Source organism: Hermetia illucens, chromosome 5, assembly GCF_905115235.1.
Source record: "Hermetia illucens chromosome 5, iHerIll2.2.curated.20191125, whole genome shotgun sequence".
NCBI lineage: Eukaryota > Metazoa > Arthropoda > Insecta > Diptera > Stratiomyidae > Hermetia > Hermetia illucens.
Window position 1 is genome coordinate 14,675,045 of NC_051853.1, and position 19,218 is coordinate 14,694,262.

The 19,218-nt window shown below is 43.0% G+C and overlaps 1 protein-coding gene across 1 annotated transcript in view; it reads left to right on the plus strand.

Moving 5' to 3' along the window:
• Nucleotides 1-1,344: 1,344 nt before the first annotated feature.
• LOC119656698 (DNA topoisomerase 1) overlaps nt 1,345-19,218 on the plus strand; it is a 36,101-nt gene continuing 18,227 nt past the window's right edge. Inside the window, exons 1-5 of the mRNA XM_038063203.1 lie at nt 1,345-1,887; nt 17,267-17,436; nt 17,495-18,476; nt 18,540-18,746; nt 18,812-18,909. Coding sequence (XP_037919131.1) covers nt 1,846-1,887; nt 17,267-17,436; nt 17,495-18,476; nt 18,540-18,746; nt 18,812-18,909 — 1,499 coding nt within the window. The 5' untranslated portion in view covers nt 1,345-1,845. The remainder of the gene's footprint in view (nt 1,888-17,266; nt 17,437-17,494; nt 18,477-18,539; nt 18,747-18,811; nt 18,910-19,218) is intronic.

A 19,218-nucleotide genomic window follows, 5' to 3' on the forward strand; every position in this document is an offset into this window, starting at 1 on the left:
GTGCTTCGGGGAGTACTGAAACTGTTGCCTGCAGTGCGGCGTGGTGTTGTTGATGCTGCCACCTCTGCCCCAATCAACGCTCGGTCACCGGTTTCCGCAATGACCTCAAGTCGAACACGCCCCCTGATGATGGCCGGGATTGTTTCGCTGCGAGTTATAAAGGGGTACTAGTCTGCGACTCGCTGCACAGTCACGTGCGTGAATTGCGGGAAACGCTCGACGAATCTCTGCTGCAACAAGGAGCGGTAAGATGTTGTATCCACCCCCACCGTTATTTTGTAGTTGGAGCGGATGATGAAAAGATTAATTTCTTCAGTCCACTTTATCCACTGCCTACGCGAACCTGCGGAAGTGGTCGCCACATATTGTGGCGAAACAGCCGCAGCAGGCATAGCAATGCTCCTGGTCGTTGTGGCACCTAGACGTCGAACTACCCCACAAATAGCAGTTTCGACGCCGTGCTGTCCATTACAGGAGCGAGACCCAATCATCAAGGTAGACAACTCCCGCCATTTATCCGTACCGGACTTTAAATTCCTTCTTCTTCTCATAGATGCATTTGCATTTTATACCTAACTGTCAGGTGTGGGGATAGCTTCCTCAGTGAGTAATCTGCAAGACTGCAAAGTTCCGCGTAACGTGATACTATTCTGTTTAGCATGCAGAGAATTAAGAGTCATCGTAATGGGTTGCATCTCTAACTGCAGAACTAATTTGCTATTAACACGACTCGATTTCAACTTTACGCGATGGGACTTTGGTATTACGCGGGATTTGATGCATTTATTCAAAAAGCGGATACTCTCGTTGTTCCTCGCAACCCGTCTGAAGTACATACTTAAAAAAAGATACTTAAAATCGAAGGTGGCATTTAAAGATATTTATAGTTTGTGGAGCTAACTCCACGGCCACTTTTCGCCAGTTTTCGAGTGATGATCTCAAGGTGCAACATAGCAGAGTTGAAGTTTTGCCCTTGTGGTTGACAAAAGTAAAGTTTGGAATAATTTTTGAACGCCTAAATCAAGCATTACATTGCTGCGAAATGAAATATTGCAAACTTTGGAACTGTATGCCGCCATGATGCAAAGTTGCAATCTTTTTAAAAAGCGCTTTTTGTATATAGCAGATGATGTAACATAATTGTATGACAAGCTCATATTTTTTGTTTGTCCGCCCCACTATGGTCCTCTGCATTTCCACGCGATTAAACTTTCTCTTCCACGATCGTTTAAAATTACACACCACATTTCGGACAGTTTTATTTCCGGCGCCCGAACCGATTTCTCGCACTCAAACCAATTTCCCCTTCCGAGTCCATTGGACGCATCCACTGTTTGGTATTGCCCGTTCACTGGGCAATGATCCGTCAAGCAATCGACACGGCAAGTGAGTCTCGCCAGTTGGTCAAAACAAAAAGTGATTGATTCCCGTCATTTTTCAATGATCCTTTCGTGAGTGAGTAGTGCTTCGTGTCGCTTGCAGGACGAGCAGTTTGCCAGGACCCGGGAGCATCCTGCCAGGACGAGATTCGCTTGATTCGTCGAACGCCGCGCATCATCCACAGACTGCGGCCGCATCAAATGTCAGCGGTAGCTCGGACCGCGACGTCCTCGAACGCATCCGACCGAACTTAGAAAATTGCCTTTGTGCGAGTGCTTGGAGCGAGCGGCTGGACGCGGCGACGCGCTTCGACGCAGTGCCGAGGACTTTAATTTTTTCCGTCGTTGCCTGGCTCGACTTCGACTCTGAAAATTTTCTCGACTTTTGTTCTGCGGACAAGTCGTGGTGAACGTGAAGCGCCGAGTGACGGCTGGGACTTAGAAAATTTTCGCGTGGAGCAGCGAGATGAGCGTGGAAAATGCTGAAAACGCCAATGGCGGCGAAACTGTAAGTATGAAAACTGGATTTGTGGTGATGAAAGGGAACGGCCGGCCGTGGAAAACTGGCCGACTCGCCGCTTTTCAGGGTAGTTTACTTTTGTGTGGAAAAATGGCGACAGCGACTAAGTCCCACGTCGCTCATTTTGACTTGCAGCCGCGGCATTGGGACTTTGAAATTGAATTTTTCGCAGATGCAAGGGCGAGTGGTTGGTGTTTCGTGTGAATTAGTTGGAGTTGGTTTTTGTGTCGTGGCAGCCGGGGGAGCATGCGAGCGATCGATATCGTGCTTCCTCGACCATTTTCCCAGTTTCTCCTTGGTTGCATGTGATTTTCCGTGAAATCCGCATTTCAATAAGGTATCACCGCTCTGATGGCCTCCGAGTTACATAAAACGGAAACTCTGAATAAAACCCGCTGCAGGTACCCTTCATGCCCGGCCGACCGAGCTGGGTGCACTTCGCTTTGTCCCCATTCCCACCTTCGCCGATTTTTTGTGTTCACTTCCTCCTCCAATTTGGCCGATCACGCCGCGGCCCATCATGCGGTACTTTCTAGTGAGAATTTCCAATTTCGCGAATGGACCGTGCTTTGTTCCGGGGCCCGGTGCTTCCGCCCGTACGGCAACAGGAGAACGTCATGTCCAGGCTTCCCATCTGTTGAGGCCGGAGATGACCTGAAAGTTCGAAGCACTCCTGAAAACATCAATTCATCTCGCAACAGTGTTGCCTGCCCACATGTCCGCCAGATCCAAAATTATGAAGAACTTGGCTTTTCTCTGCGATGGACAAGTGGCTCAGACATCGTGGTGGTGGCCTAAATCTATCGGCGGTGTATGTACACGAGGCGGCCAATTCACAAGTTGAAATTTTCGTGACCCGATTTTCATTCAGATTCCCAATGCTAACAATAAATTCGCGATAGAGCGTACGACGCTGACTGTGTAGATTTTTCTCGCGACATTCCCGTTGCATTTGAGAGAAAAATACGATTTTTTTCGTCACCTTGAAAGCTGAATCATGATTGCGTGCTAATGCCCGTTGTCTCCGATTTACGCCATAATTTGGGGCTGATACTGGAATTTCTACTTCTCAATGCTCTCCATATTTTTGCTCACAACCCTGTTTGTTCCCTGCCGGCTGAGTTGCTATGCAGTCGGATTACAATTCATCAAGTTCTGCTTCATTTCGGCCCAACCAACCTCAAAATTGTAAGGGAGTACCTAAGAAGGGAGATAGGGGCATGATAGAAAGTTCTCGAATCGTTTAATACGCAGCATTTTGGATGACCCAGCAACAGTGCCCCCGCTTCACTTCTCCTGCAATTAACGACAATATGGGACCCAAAAACAACTAGCGCCTCTGAAGCTCGCATGTGAATCAATTCTTGTAATACACCGTTGCCAACTTCCTCGGCCTGAAATGTCCAAATCTAAACCGAAGACCTATATGCCGGCATTCTAGCCTATTCACCTCACATTGGTTAAAGTATGCTTTGATGATCTGCAAGGTCCACGGAGAGTTTGGAGGAGGAGATAGCAAACATTCATATCCGTTTTAGTCGCCTTTTACGAAAAGCAGGAAATTTTAATCCATAAGGGAGTCTCCATCTTAGAGGCGTATTCGACACTTGCGAGTTAACTCATTTCATCATCATCATCAACGGCGCAACAACCGGTATCCGGTCTAGGCCTGCCTTAATAAGGAACTCCAGACATCCCGGTTTTGCGCCGAGGTCCACCAATTCGATATCCCTAAAAACTGTCTGGCGTCCTGGCCCACGCCATCGCTCCATCTTAGGCAGGGTCTGCCTCGTCTTCTTTTCCTACCATAGATATTGCCCTTATAGACTTTCCGGGTGGGATCATCTTCATCATTTTATCCACAACCGGACGGTCATGGTATCGCTCATAGATTTCGTCATTGTGTAGGCTACGGAATCGTCCATCCTCATGTAGGGGGCCAAAAATTCTTCGGAGGATTCTTCTCTCGAACGCGGCCAAGAGTTCGCAATTTTTCTTGCTAAGAACCCAAGTTTCCGAGGAATACATGAGGACTGGCAAGATCATAGTCTTGTACAGTAAGAGCTTTGACCCTATGGTGAGACGTTTCGAGCGGAACAGTCTTTGTAAGCTGAAGTAGGCTCTGTTGGCTGACAACAACCGTGCGCGGATTTCATCATCGTAGTTGTTATCGGTTGTGATTTTCGACCCTAGATAGGAGAAATTGTCAACGGTCTCAAAGTTGTATTCCCCTATCCTTATTCTTGTTCGTGCTTGTGTTTGACCAGTGCGGTTTGATGTTGTTGGTTGATTCGTCTTCGGTGCTGACGTTGCCACCATGTATTTTGTCTTGCCTTCATTGATGTGCAGCCCAAGATCTCGCGCCGCCTGCTCGATCTGGACTTTAACTTATTTATCTATTGTTTTTCGGTCCTTTTTCTATTTTTTTCGACCTTTGTCTACATTTTTCAGCCTTTCTCTATTTTTTTCGACCCTTCAGACTACAGGGACTATTTGCAATGTCCAAAAATTGGATGATTTGAGGGCTGTGCGGTGTGCATTGTTACGTAAGGAAGTCCATATTGCAAAGAGCGCGAAACTCAGAACGCCTCACCGCGCTTTGTGTGTGCCTTCTCGGAAGAGTCAAGTGGTCCTTGCTTAGAGTAAATAGCACTGCTTGGGTATCTTCCTGCTTTTCAAAGTTATGATGGATCGATTTCGATTTGCTTTCTGCGACTCCATATTCTTATAATATCATGAGCCAGAGGAGGATGGAAATCACGTTGGGGATAGCACAGGGATCCATTCTAGGGCCGGACCTCTAAAACACTTCCTACGGTAGTTTGCTGAGATTCGGTATGCCCGAAGAGTCGCGTTTGACCGGTTATTTAGACGACGTTGCGGCACTTGTTGCCGGATGCACTGTTGAACAGACGTAAAACAGACTTGGCATATTGATGCGACGGGTAAACGGATGGATGACTGCTCATGGTTCCAGCCAGGCTGAAACCTCATCTTCGAGTCGAGCATTAAACCAAGTTATTTGACCGTTGGTTTTGACTCTATAGTCAACTCGCCGATCGGGATTCTCCTTCTGGTCAAGATGGTTTTTTCGAAAATCGAAGTAGTCATCTTGACCAGAAGCAGAATCCCGATCGGCGAGTTGACTATAGAGTCAAAACCAACGGTCAAATAACTTGGTTTAATGCTCGACTCGAAGATGAGCTTCTTCGAACAAATCAAAGCAGTAGCTGACAGGGCTGCAACTGGAGTCTCGGCCTTGAGTCGGCTAATGGCGAATGTTGGGGACCTTTTATCTACTAGGAGACGTCACCTTATGGGAGGAACGCGTTTCTGTTCTATGGCGCGATTGTATGGACTGATTCCCTTGCCCTCCTTGCCAAGGAACGTAAAGCTATCTACCGCCGTAGGGGCAAAAACTTAAGAGAGGTGGTTGCCCGTGAAGAAAGTCAACGTACCCTTATCGATTGGCGACTCTCTTGGCAAAATGAACCAAGGGGCAGATGAAAATACGTACAATTTAGACCCGTGGCTGAACAGAACGGACGGTAAGATGGGTTACTTCCTTACCTAACTTCTAAGCGGGCTTGGAGGTTTTCAGTCTTACCTGCACAGGATTGAGAAGGCGCGATATCCTGATTGTGTGAGTGGTGGACGACGCTGAATACACCTTTTTCTTTTGCGAAAGGTGGGGCAGTTCTCGTCAGCAGCTTTATGCAGACACAGGGGAGCTCTCTCCAGACAACAGAGAGATGCTGAATAGCGCTGGCAGTTGGATTGCTAAGAAGGTTGAACTCGACCGACGGAGGGACCGGATGGCAAGGGGTTCGCTAAATTAACAGCTTTCTTCTTCCCCTCTCTTCTCGTTGGTGGAAGGTATTCCCTTACTTGAAGGCTCCCAAAGCCGGGAAAGCGGGAGGGCTAGCCCGAAGTAATGTGTCAAACGGTTCCAGGCTAGTTTTCTGATGACAGGGAGGTGTTTAGTTGGTATTCCGGCAGCGTACTGGTGCGGGAGTCCAGCACTGTTCGTAAACGCATTCACCTCTCCCACTCCCAAAAAAACCCTATTGTATTTATTGGCAGGTAGCGATATTTCGGGAACCAGTTGCCCGCTTTCTCAGTACTTATTGTATTGTAAGGACTGAGGAAATGAGCAACTGTTTCCCGAAATATCTATATTTGCGAATAAATATAATAGTATTTTCCGTAACCAAAAATAAATTTTTCGTTTCATTCAAATACTGAGAACAATCAAAAAGTGCAACGCCAAAAATCAATTTGAACAAAAAACAATAATAGGGTAGTCGTGATGGTTTGATCTTGCGCGGTGCAACTGGGCAATTTATAGCTCCTGGCTAACCGCCTTGTTTCTTTCAATATCCTTCTGCTCACACCGAGCGCAAATCCTAATCTGGGTGGAGGTCCTGCTTGACTCTCAACGTTGGGACTCCTTCTGGATCTAAAATTCATTTTTTCGGACGTGTAGGCACCATTTCTCGTCCTTCGTCACGATTCGGTGTAAGAAATTTTACTCGGCGGTGGCGGTGGCGAATAGGATGTTGAGGGTCGCTTTAAAGGCGGCTTTGTTTTCTCCGTTTATGAGGAATCCATGTATGCAATTTTTCGGAACATCTTATCGAAAAGGATGATAGAGCACTGTTACATGACCGCAGCGTTTTTTCGATCAATTTACCACCTCTTTGGCAACTGTTCTTTTTCAAAGGAGCTTTAAGGTCGTCTTCGTCGAATTCTGAAGGTCGTCCGGCACAGCCCGTGTCGTGGACGTCAAGCTCACCATTTTTAAGGTTTTACGTAAAACAAAACCTTTTTAAAATGGATTCACTGTCTGTCTGTCTGTCTGTCACGCACTTTTCTCCTAAACCGATTCGAACGAAATTCGGTGGACAGATGGAAATTAACTAGTCCCACGCCTACAGTGAGTGACATAAATTTAGGTTGAGTTTAAAGGGGGCTCCCCATACATACATACAAAGGGGGGATTTAATAAATTTTTTCATCGGATGCAGTGTAGAGTATCAAATGAAAGGTCTCGTACTTTCTGCAACTGATATTAGTTTTGGTGTGAATTGCAATGTGCGCGAGTAAGGAGCCAAAATGTACGCACTTAAAGTGAGAAAAGATTTATTTTTGGAAACTACTCAACCCAAAAATCAGGAAAGTGCGTTTAGTTCATCTAGGCCTCAAAATATGCTCATTTCCGATATCTGCTCAAATAAACTTACTAATAGTATATTGCCAACTTTTAGAAATTGACTGAAAAACCCCCTTAGTTCATCCTAGGCCTGACAGTCTCGTGCATATGCGTGCCAAATTTTATGTAAATCCGACCATTAGTGTCAAAATTATAGCAGTTCAAATTTATCAATTTCGTGCAAATATACTGCATCCTAAACCATACAAATAAGATGCTGACGCCATAATTAACGAGAATAATTGATATTCCAATGAAATATTAAAATTCCATTCATGAAGAATCTACTTCCCCCCAGCACTTTTGAGGGTTTTGTGTCAAACAAATCGGTTTACTGACTGTCTGTTCGTCGCTCCCATTTTTCTCGGAGACGGTTGTAGCAATTCACACTAAATTTGGTGGAAAGGTGGGAACTGTGAACACTCACGCATACAGTGAGTTGCATCCTTTTAGGTCGAATTTAAGGGGAGGTCCCCATACATGCATTGAATGTCAATATCATCCGAAAATGGATATTCTTACATAATATATGCGTGTATTACGTGTTACGTACTAATGGGAGAAATTCACACTCAACTGTCTTTATAAAAGAAATACACAAAACCTTTCATACCTGAAGCGTCCAGCTTCCGGTTTCCCGACTTGTTTAAAGATGTATGCGGTGTGGCGTTGAAACTCTTCATTTGGTCAATTCTGGGTCCTGATTACACGCCTGCTTCAGTCTGGTGAGTTTTTGCCAATTATGTGATTGGCCAAGTGGGTGATTTCATCCCACCAGACACAGCAAAATTTTGGTAATTAATCCGCGTTTGGTGACTGTTTGGACCACAATCATTTTTGACCGTTTTCCTAGCCATCTATTTTTAGTTGACAACTACCATCTTTTGCAAAAGTAGGTTCTTTACGTTTCAGGAAAGAATGATAGGCATCAATTATGTTAAGAAGATTCTTTAAGGCACAAATTCCTCCACAATAAAACTATTAAAGAAGTGTAATGTCACCTCTCAGTTGCCGTTTAGTGCGACATGATGCAATGCATAGATCGAAAGATATGGCTCACTAAGGATATCTGCTACAAAACCCCCAGCACTTTTCACTTCACCCGGTAACTGCTAAAACGTCTGACGGTTACTACGGTGAAGTACGACCATTCTAGCTACAAATTCTAAGCGCCCACTTACACGATCATATTGCCAACAGGATCATTCGAATAATAGCTGTCGCTCTGAACAAGCACTTTATATTGCACTTCTGTAATCAACTACCCCTTTCATTAGAAGCGATCGCACTGTTGAAGCGGGTAGTTGATTCCCGAAATATAGTTTGCGTGGTAAATAAGTTTAATCTATCCCTACGAAGGAACAGGGTTTCGTCTTCAGAGGGAATCGGCGGCACAATTTTGGTTTGTCGCGCCTAAACTACACCAACAGAGCATTGGAAATGATGGAATGCGGTACCTAAGGTCGAATCAGCTTTCTCATGCTTAAATTTTGATTCTATTCAGTAAATTTGAGCGATGATATCGACAATGGTTGTCGTTTTTGGACGTTCCGAAAAGTTGCCCAAGCAGGTGTAGCAAATCCCCTTTGAGTTGTAAAAACAAATCAATATTGGCATCTCTAGGCACTTTTTAAGGTTTGGGTAAAACAAAGCCTTATTAAAATCGGTTTACTGTCTGTCTGTCCGTCCGCCTGTCTCTCTGTCGCACCTTATGCCTCAGAAACGGTTCCTCCTATTGATACGAAATTTGGTAGGAAAGTGCGATTTGTGGAATCCATTGCATGCAGTGAGTAACATACATAGTTTCACGTTGAGTTTAAGGAGTGATCCCCATATATGCAGAAGAGGGCTGTACAATTTTGTTTCACCAAATATAGTCATGTGGGGCATCAAATGAAAGGTCTCAATTACTACTTTCCGAAATCGATATTATTTGTGGCATTCGTTGCAAAGAGGAGTGCGAGGTCCGAAAAGGGTCAATTACTTCAAAGATCGTATTATGTTTTATTTGAAGACGTGTAATGGTCGAGATTGGTATCATTACTCATTTCTGGCGTCTTTCTATGTCTACTCTCGATAATGATGTACTATAACTTATCTGATCAGCTGTATATAGTGAGCAGTTTTTATGCACTCATAACACGGCAAAGTCTGCACCTGGACAGTTCCATCTTATGGAGCTTTTTCTGGTTTATTTTTTAAAGTATGCTCCATTGCCAATTGTACATTTGTCCTACCTTTTAGACAATTTGTGGATACCATGCTAGTAGAAATCTTATCCCTTCCCCGAAACGATTCATCGTGCCATTTTGTCACATTTTCGTATCAACCAAAGAACTGATTAGTTCGCAAGGTGGTGTCAAGTATGATTTTGCTGTATATGATGGAGCATTTTCTTGAGGGACAACGACTTTTTACATCTTTTTGTATTCAAGTCGTTTTTCAAGAAGCCAACAGTTCAAATCAATCATTTGTTGTTGTTAGGGGGTTAACCACTTTGATGGGCTTTTGACAGATCATAATAGACCACATACTTCTAGTTTCATCAAATACAGAATTATTTTGCCACCTGGACTATCCATGATTTTTGCCGCTTGAGGTTTTCACAAAATCTCGCATTCGTCCCCAGGACCGATGTTCTGCATCGCACAACTTTCTTCTGTATCGTGCGGGCAAAATTTCACAAGTATTTTAGCGCTTCTCCATCTCCCCCTTGTTCATCTCATGTGGTATCCATCTGCCGATTTTTTGAATTATCCCCATCTTTCGTGGGCGCATTGAAAAATATCGTGAGCTATCGCCCTATTGCTCGTCTTTGCGTCTTCGACTAATAATGCAATTTCGGATTGCCATACCGTTTGGCGGTTTCCCGTGTTTTTTGTCTACAACATCGAAGTCACCAAATTTTCCGCAATGTATTCCATTCTGTCGCTCTCTAGGGTTCTGAGTGTTGGCTGACTATAAAAGACTATGAGCGGCGTTTTGCGGTAAGGGAGACGAAGATGTTGCGTTGGACTAGTGACGTGACATGTTTTGATCACATCCGAAATGAGGATATCTGCGATGGATATGGAGTTGCACCGATCGTGGAAGAATTGTGAGAGATTGGTCTGATCATCGTAGTCGATGGTATTTGATAGAACCAAATGGCGAAACCGATCACGATGAGCTGACCCCACTTGTGAACGAAAGAAAGGCTGAAGAGAAAGAACATAGAAGTCATCCCTTCCCGGAGGCCAAAACGAGCTGTTATGTATACCAAGCAATACAACACGCTTACCATAAAACTTCAGCAGCTGTTTCAAATGAAAACAAAATCTTATCTGCGGCATATTGAATACTTTTGACACTTGCATTACCATGTAGCTTGACAAATAACGAAAAATTGGAAAGAACGATTGGCGGTTTCATTCAGGGCAGAAGCAAGTCTTCTGACGTTGCTTCATCACTCCCCTGAGAAAACCGTGACTAAAGTGGATCCCAGATGTTGACCATTTTGGCAACAAAGGTGTGTTTTATAGTCATGGTGGATGCGTACTCAGGACCCCTCAATCCTTAAGCAAAAAAAAAAGGTTTTCTCCGGTAACTTTAGGGCTGAACAACATAGTTTCCGTCCTAGTTATTATAATTGGCATCCATGTTGTATTTTTCCGTAAATTTGGGATCCACTTCAGTCACGTTGCTCTTAGAAGTATGGCTGCGTGTGATGAGTTATCTCTAGCCTAGACTACGCTTATTCATTTTAATTTTTTTGGTATTTGTTCACTTATTTATTAGAAATTTACTCTTCATTTTCAAATGAGAATAGTCAAAAAAATTTGAAGTATATTTACTTTGTTTATCTAGAAAGTAATCGGTGTTTTATTATAAAAATCTTTTCATTAGAAATATCTTTCTATGAACGATTTTATATCCTCAAAAAATTTGATTTTGCAGAAAAAAATGAATTTATTGTTTTTTTTTCTCAAATAGCATTTGCACATCTTGCCAAGAGTTGATTCGCATTATGCTTTCTGTTTGATTTTATCGTTGTGAATTATACGGTCAATCACTTTGCACCGCACGCGGTTGATTTATCTTCTGTAGTCACTACTTTGATCGGATTTTCTCTCAATGCTTCTATCTATTCTGTCAGATATTCTCGTAAATTAGATTTTCGCAAGAATGAACTCTTCGCTGAAAAAATGGACGCACTCAATTTTCTTTAGCTTTTATATGGGGCTTTGTACGATACAAACTCTCTCAGGTGTTTACGATCTGTTTGTCTTACAAAGACATGGGTCGCTAGTAGAATATAATATTCGCTATCGAGAGGGAAATCACTTGCCCACTTGGGCCTCATGCAATCATTTGTATTTCGCGGCGACCGGAAAGTCGCTCAGTTCTCATTTCATATTTATTCATTGCAAAGTATTGAAATGTATACTAAATTCAAGAGCGCACCTTCTTTCTCTAGAAAACAAATTGTTTATGCTCATGGAAATTTATTTATTTTGATAAGATATTTCGCACTTTGGAAAAATGTTAGTGTTTTAGGCTGTGCAAATTGTGTTTTTTGGTGCTAAGTTATAATTGTTGATAAAGATAATCTCTAAATGAAGGCGAAGCTCTCAATTCGTAATCGTAATTACATGGAAACAGAACTCTTTGATTTGTAGTTAGGATGAAAATTATATTAGTCGCGACGTCATGTACGATATGAGGTGTTGAAATGTCGACATTTACGCCTTAGCTTCGTGGTTCAATTGAAGGCTTCAATTTCAATAGCGGTCAGACGATTGGAAATTGTTAAAATATTTGTTTAAGTTGTCGACTCGTGGTCAGGCGCCGTTCACGAACACAGCAAAATAGAAAGCGAAAAGTTTCCGCCGGAAGGGATTACGGTTAGATTGCAAAATAAGAATGATGAATCACGTAATCACTGTTGAAATCTAGTCAAAGTCTGAAAAAGAAGCCAAAGTTATGGATGCTCTAAAAAAGCAGCTGCACTGGAAAAATTTATCTATTTTTGAGCAAAATATATTTAAGAAGATTTTCGTCCCTAATGGCGAAGAGGTGGTTATGCTGCTAAAAGCCACATGAGAGCGTAACATATGAATGAATATGTTCATTAGAGTATGCAAACTGGTTATTTTGCTTTTAACTTTCTGAACCAATTCGATATCCTTCGTCCTGGCCTATGCAATCGCTCAATCCTAGGTAAACTCGATTATCTTCACCCATAAGAATTAGATGATCCGCTAAGGTGGGAGTTTAAGGTTTTGTTGAAAACAAAATCTTATTAAAATCGATTCCCTTGCTCTCTGTCTATCCCTCCGTCTGTCTGTCTGTCACGCGCGCTTTTACTCGTACACATATTGTCATGAAATTAGGTAGAAAGGTTGGGACCGTGAACGTACCTACATATGGTGAATTATATTGTTCCACGTTGAACTTAAGGGGGTCCCCATGCAAGTAAAGGATGGGCGTACAATTTTTTTTTCATTGAATATAGCCATCTTTTTTTTTCTTCAGCCTTTGTCCCGTTCTGAAGCGGGGTTGGCTCGTCGTGATCGGTTTCGCCATTTGGGCCTATCAAATGGCTGATCTGGATGCAATCTCGAGGCTTTTAAATCCCCATCCAGCGTATCAAATCACCGTATCAAGCCACAGTTTTTTCGGCCGACCTTTTGGTCGTTTATCATCGACTTCGATGTTCAGATCAGTTTTTGTAAGTGGATTCCTGTTAGCGCGAATTTCGTGACCATACCATCGAACACCCCTCTCTCGGAATTTTTCCACGATCGGTGCAACCCCATGATGATCGCGGATATTCTCATACCGGATGTGATCAAAACGTGTCACGCCACTTAGCCCTACGCAAAATCTTCGTCTCCATTACCGCAAGACGCCGTTCATTGTCTTTTATAATCGACCAACACTCAGAACCATAGAGAGCGACAAGACGGACGATATTGGGGTCAATTTTAGATTTGAGACGTTAGTTGATACGTCGATCACAAAAAATACCATTTGTGAATGCGTGAAGTAATTTTATAATGCAGTTCTCCATTGGCTGATAGCGTTGATCCGAGGTATTTAAATCTCTCAGTTCTGTACAGGTCACTGTGGGGTATCAAAAGAAAACTCTCGATTAGTATTTTTCGAAGCAAATATTGGTTTCGATATTGGATGCAAAACAAAGGAGTGAAGGAGTCCGGATGGGTCAGTTTGTTGCACTGAAACTTATCAAGTTTAACGACTCTTTTATTTCTGCATGTAGCAGTGTTAATACGAGAAGTTGCGAGTCTCCTTCGCGATATTGCAGCAGGTGAAGTCTCTGTTTTGCGTCTCGGACATTCCCTACGCACATGCATTTTTGATCACTTGACACACTTGTCCAAAATCGAGTAGCTATTTTTTGGCATAATTGTTACTTCACATTCAAGACTTTACAGAACTCTTGAGAGGGCTTAAAAGTTACGAAGAACAGCCCCGATTGCGACTTATCCGGAGCACCGGATTCATGTTATAAAGCAATTTGCCACAGTTTTAATTTTTAAATGCGGATTCTCGCTCCTTGGTGAGCTCCCGTATAATTAAAGATCAAGTACTCAACGCCGGGGGTGCTGGCCGTGGCTTTAGCCCTTTCTCTCTAATGAAAGCGAAGATTGCAGCATGATCCTCAACACTTTGCGACTTCCTTCAACCTTAGTAATTGGGGTACATTAATGTTGTCCGCCAGCTATGGGGGCATGTTATGTTTTTTGAGACCGGCCGCTGAATTGCCACATTTGTTCACTTGGAATGCTCGGAGTAAACTGGTGATATGCTTAGTGCAGCTTATTGAACAGGATATTATCTATAACCAACGATCACAATATCGGCCATACATTTCTTCGTCGTGAAGGCAACGAAATCGTCCATCCTTCTGTAGGATCCAAAAAGCTCTTGTGACGATTTTTTTCCTGGCTGAGAGTTGGAGTTCAGGGTCTTTCCTGCTTGTCGTAAGAAGCGACCAAAAAGGGATAGAAATTTGTAGGCCAACAACCTGCAAATTTTGAAACTTTATTGCTACCGAAACGTCAACAATGCCTCGGATAGGGACTGACCTCACAGCTACAATCTTTGGCTATCGAAAACGGAATATGATTGGTTTCTGGAATGTACGAACGCTCCTTGACAACAGTAGTGAGAGTCCTCAGATGCTTGCTTTCTCCAACTTTAGCCGGAAATCCAAAAGATGTACTTTGGATAGCCAAGTTGTGATAAACTGAATATTCTGGGCCTGAGCGAAATAAGATGGTGGGACTCTGCAGAGTGCTTCTCTCCCTCTTGCGACAATGTACTTCTGTACTCTGGAAAGTTAAATGGTAGCAGCCGTGAAACCGGTGTCGAATTGCTTCTGACGACCACCGCAAGGCGCGCTTTCTTGACCTGGGAGCCGGTTTTTGACAGACTTCTAATTGCAAGATTCTGGTCCAGGATAAGGAGTGGCACAATTGTACAATGCTGTGCCCCAACGGAGATTTCCGACACAGTGGAGAAGGATGCTTTTTACGAGCAATTACACGCTGTTCAAGAGAGGCTTCCTAAGAGTGACATTGTGGTCGTGATAGGTGATTTAAATGCCAAGGTGGGCTCTGACAACATCTTTCTCGGACATGTGATGGGGAAGGAATTTAGGAGATGTTTCATGGATGTGCGTAACAAGGGAGACACTGACATCTGCCCTAAGAGGGATCATCATCTGATGGTCGCTTTCGTTTGCTTGCGTATTGTGGTCGCAATTTTTCGCAGGTTTGGGGAGAAGCGACCTCCTAAGCTCAACATCGACCGCTTGGGTGTTTCAATTGTCGTTCGACAGTGCGAAAAATATCTTGCTGTTCGGATGGCAGATGTGCTGAGTAACTCGCCTGAGAATGAGCATTAGATGACCATAAAAATACTCTTTTCCCGGGTGCGAATGTACGTTATAAAATCTGGTTGACTGCGGAATCATTAAAGCGGATTGATGAACGGAAGAGGTTGAATTTATTGATTTATTGATCGCTGCGACTGAGGCGTGAGGCGCTCAAACTCCAATACCGAGTAAAATCATGAGAAGCTCAGCGTAGTGTGTGCCGTGACAAGAGAGCGCAATAGAAAATTATTGCGCTGGTTAAGGAAGCGGGAAATGCCGTAGGACGGTCTCTCCGCAGAGTTATTTATCGCTCCATCTGCAGTTACTGTAGGTCTGCTAGCTCCCATTCGTACGGAAATCTTGGGAATTCGAGACCTCTCCCAGAGAGTGGAAGAAGAGGGCGATCGTCGAGATTCCAAAGAAGGGGATCTCTTTTGAGTGTGACAATTGAAGAAGAATCTGTCTGCTCCCTGCTGCTGCAAAGATAATAGTTAAAATAAACTTGGAACGCGTCAAAGAACATCTCGAAAGCTTGAGCTCGACATAGAGCAGGTTTGTTCTCGCTCTTTCTGCATTTACCACATCAACACATTACAGTTCACCTTGCAACAGTGCGGAGTTTAGACCTTCGCTTTGTCTGCTTTTTCATCGATTTCGAGGAAGCTTTCGATAGCGTGAACAAGGAGTGGATCTGGTGTGCTCTACACAAGAGGAGCATTCCGAAGAAACTAATAGCTGTTATCAGAGAGACATGATGGCGCAAAGTATGACGTGCTACATCGAGATAGAATCGCGAAGGAATTGGAGTTCCAAAGCGAGGTCCACAAGGGTTACATCTTGTCACCGATATTATTTCTTCTTGTTATCGGTGAGGTTCTCCATGATGCCCTGTCTGTAGAAGAGTTCAATGCATGATTAGATTTTTCCTAAAACACCGAGTAAGCTGATATTTGTTTGCTCTTTTTCCATCGGGTCATGGACCTTGGCCAAATTACTAAGGATTTGGAAAAAGAGGACTGGACTGAAGATAACACCAACAAAACCTAGGTTTTTAATCTGACGGGTCATCGGAATCTCCCTATTTGCATCAATGTGCAGGTTAACGAAGATGACAATCAGTTTGTATATTTAAGAAGCATGGTTTCTGCCGATGGTGACACCGAATTGGATGATTTTTGATGGATTTAAAGCGCGAGATCCCCGCTTTCGTTACCTTGTCTAAAATCTGGAAATGCAATTGGATTTGGAAAGACTGTTCTGTGCTAGTGCTCTTTCGTTGTTGCTATAGGGGAGGAAATACTTCTCCGTTGCCACTCACAAGCCGTAAGTCTTAAACCTGCGCGAATACATGTCTGCGACATACCATCATAATACGCTGGCTTGATACCATTTCATATAAAGAATTAGGTAATGTAATCGGAAAACGGAAGTGGAGGTGGATAGGTCACACAATTTCATTGCTGATTATGCCACGTAATGGGACTCACTCTCCCAATATGGCCGACCCAAGAGTACTTGTCGCAAAACTATAGAGGGGCAGTGAGGGTGTCTCGAAAAGTGCTGGAGGGAGTTGAGCTCATGACCATGAACGAACGTAGGTGTGGTTGACACCTATACCCCACCAAGGGATGAATATTAACCATTTATTTCTGAAAAATCAATCCTCTCATCCTCCCCCTCACCTCCCCACTCTTAGTACATGTACGGCCCCATAACTGACAGTGCAACAACTGGTATTCGGTCTACCCCTGCATTAGCAACGGACTCTCAAATATACCGGATTCTGCCGAGGTTCACCAAAACAATGTCCTTAGCAGCTGCTTGGCGTCCTGCCCTATGCAATCACTCAATCCAAGGCACGGTTTGCCATGGCTTGTTTTCGTATCATAGATACTACTCTATAGACTTTACGAGTTGGATCAGCTTTACCCCTAACAGTCGCAATATTGCTCATAGATTTCTTCGTTGTGAAGACAACGGACTCTTCCATCTTTCTCAAAGGTCCGAAAAATTTTTCCGACGATTTTTCCACCGAATGCGGCGAAGAGCTCGCAACTTTGCTATGAATGCAAGTCGGGGAGGAATACATAAGGACTAGCAAGATCATTGTGTTGTATAGGAAAAATAGACAGTGCTAGGCTTCTTAGTCTTTATTGTATTATGGAACTTGAAAAGCGGAGGAAAAATGTATGATTCATCTTTGTTTACAAATAATTTAGGTCTATTGCTCCAAATCGTGCTTTGTTCATCACTGGTGACTCTTTTTTTTGCAGGAGGCTAAGCCTCAAAATGGAGACTTTAGCGATCATCGTCCCAATGGGATAAGTAATGGTCATATTGAAAGCAATAGTAACAGCAGTAAGCATAAGTCGTCCAGTAAAGATAAGCATAGGGATAAAGATAAGGACTACAAGAGTTCCTCGAAGAGCAGCAGCAGTAATCGGTAAGAATAGATAAGCATTTATAGAAATATCATGTGTAATCTGTAAATTGCTCACCAGTGACAAGGATTCCGATAAATACAAGAGTTCGTCGAGTAGTAGTAAAGATAAACACAGGGATAAGGATAGGGATAGAGATCGTGATAAGGATAAGGATAAGCATAAATCATCATCGTCCTCGCACAAGTCTTCTTCGCGCGATAAAGATAGGGATAAAGATCGTGAAGATCGTAAGGATCGCGATAAAGAAAAGGATAAAGAGCGTAGCCGTGATAAGGATAAGGAGAAGGATAAGGAAAGAAGCAAGGATAAAGAAAAGAGTGATCGCGATGCAGACCGGAAAAAAGATCATAAAAGTAGTTCTCGTGATAAGGATCGCGAGAAAGATCGTGATAAGGATAAGGAACGTCATCGCGACAAAGACAAGGATAAGGATAAAGAGCATAAATCATCATCAAGTTCAAAGGATAAACATTCCAGTTCATCATCATCGAAATCAAAGGACAAAGATAAGGAACGTGAAAAAGATAGAGACAAACATTCATCATCCTCTAAAGATAAGGACCGCCACCGTGATAAGGATCGAAAAGATCGCGATAAAGATAAGCATTCATCGTCTTCATCGAAAAAGGATAAAGTCGATGAAAAACCTAATATTAAATTGGAAGAGCCAGAAGTTAAGGAAGAAATCAAACAGGAAGCAGATGAAACATGCGATGGTCAATTCAATAATGACTTGCCTGTAATCAAAGAGAATGAACCATATTGCGGAACAAAGCAGGAATTCAAAGATGAAGTTATGAATAACTCACAGGCTAGTTCCTGTGATTATTCAATGTCCCAATTCCGAGATGATGAGCCTGCATTCGAAATAAAGGAAGAATCGGCCGATGAGAGTCAAGAGGTGAACATCGAAAACGATACTGCAGATGAAACGGATCCATTATTTTCTAGTGGTGGTGGTGATATGAATGAAACGCATGAAACCACCACCCAAGATCAGGATGGTAGTTATGATGACGATGATGATGACATGCCTCTGGTAAGTAAACTGTTGAAGGTTTTGAATATTAGCAAGACTTTCATAATTTCCTTTGTAATTCAGTCGAAACAACGCAAGAAGCGTCCCGCCAAGGAAGTAGACAGCGATGATGATGCTCCGCTTATTACGAAGAAGAAAGCAAAGACAGCAAAAACGAAAGAGAAATCGGCGAAAAAGGGCAAGAAGAAGCGTGAAGTGGAAGAGGATGAAGAGGAAGAAGAATATACGGAAAAGCCTAAGAAGAAGAAAGCGAAAAAAGAAAAGGAGAAGGTAATGGTGCTATTTGATGGATTTGGGGAGGCAGTTTGAGTCATTTTCACTTTGATTTATTACAGCCTGTTCAAGTGAAAAGCGTGTCCACCACCGAAGAGTCTCCTACTAAGGGCGGTCGAAAGAAGAAGACCGAACAAGAAGAACAGGATGTTTGGAGATGGTAAGTTTGCTTTGATTTTATTTCTTGTTAATTGGAGCATTTCGGAGTGTTTAGACGTTGTGGCAAAGATATTTTAACTTTTGAATGTCGAAGTGATGCCATCGACACTGCAGTATAAATTCATATTATTGTTGGAAATTTAATTTCAATTTCAATTTGGGAGTGATTTACTGATCATAAGATGTTAGGAGTTGACAATATCCGTAGAATATGACGTCCATGCTGGGTACATGGCTGAACATACTCTTGCTAGTCCCTTGACAGCGTTTTTCAACTTTTGAAGGTAAAATTTGGGAATGAATTTTGGTT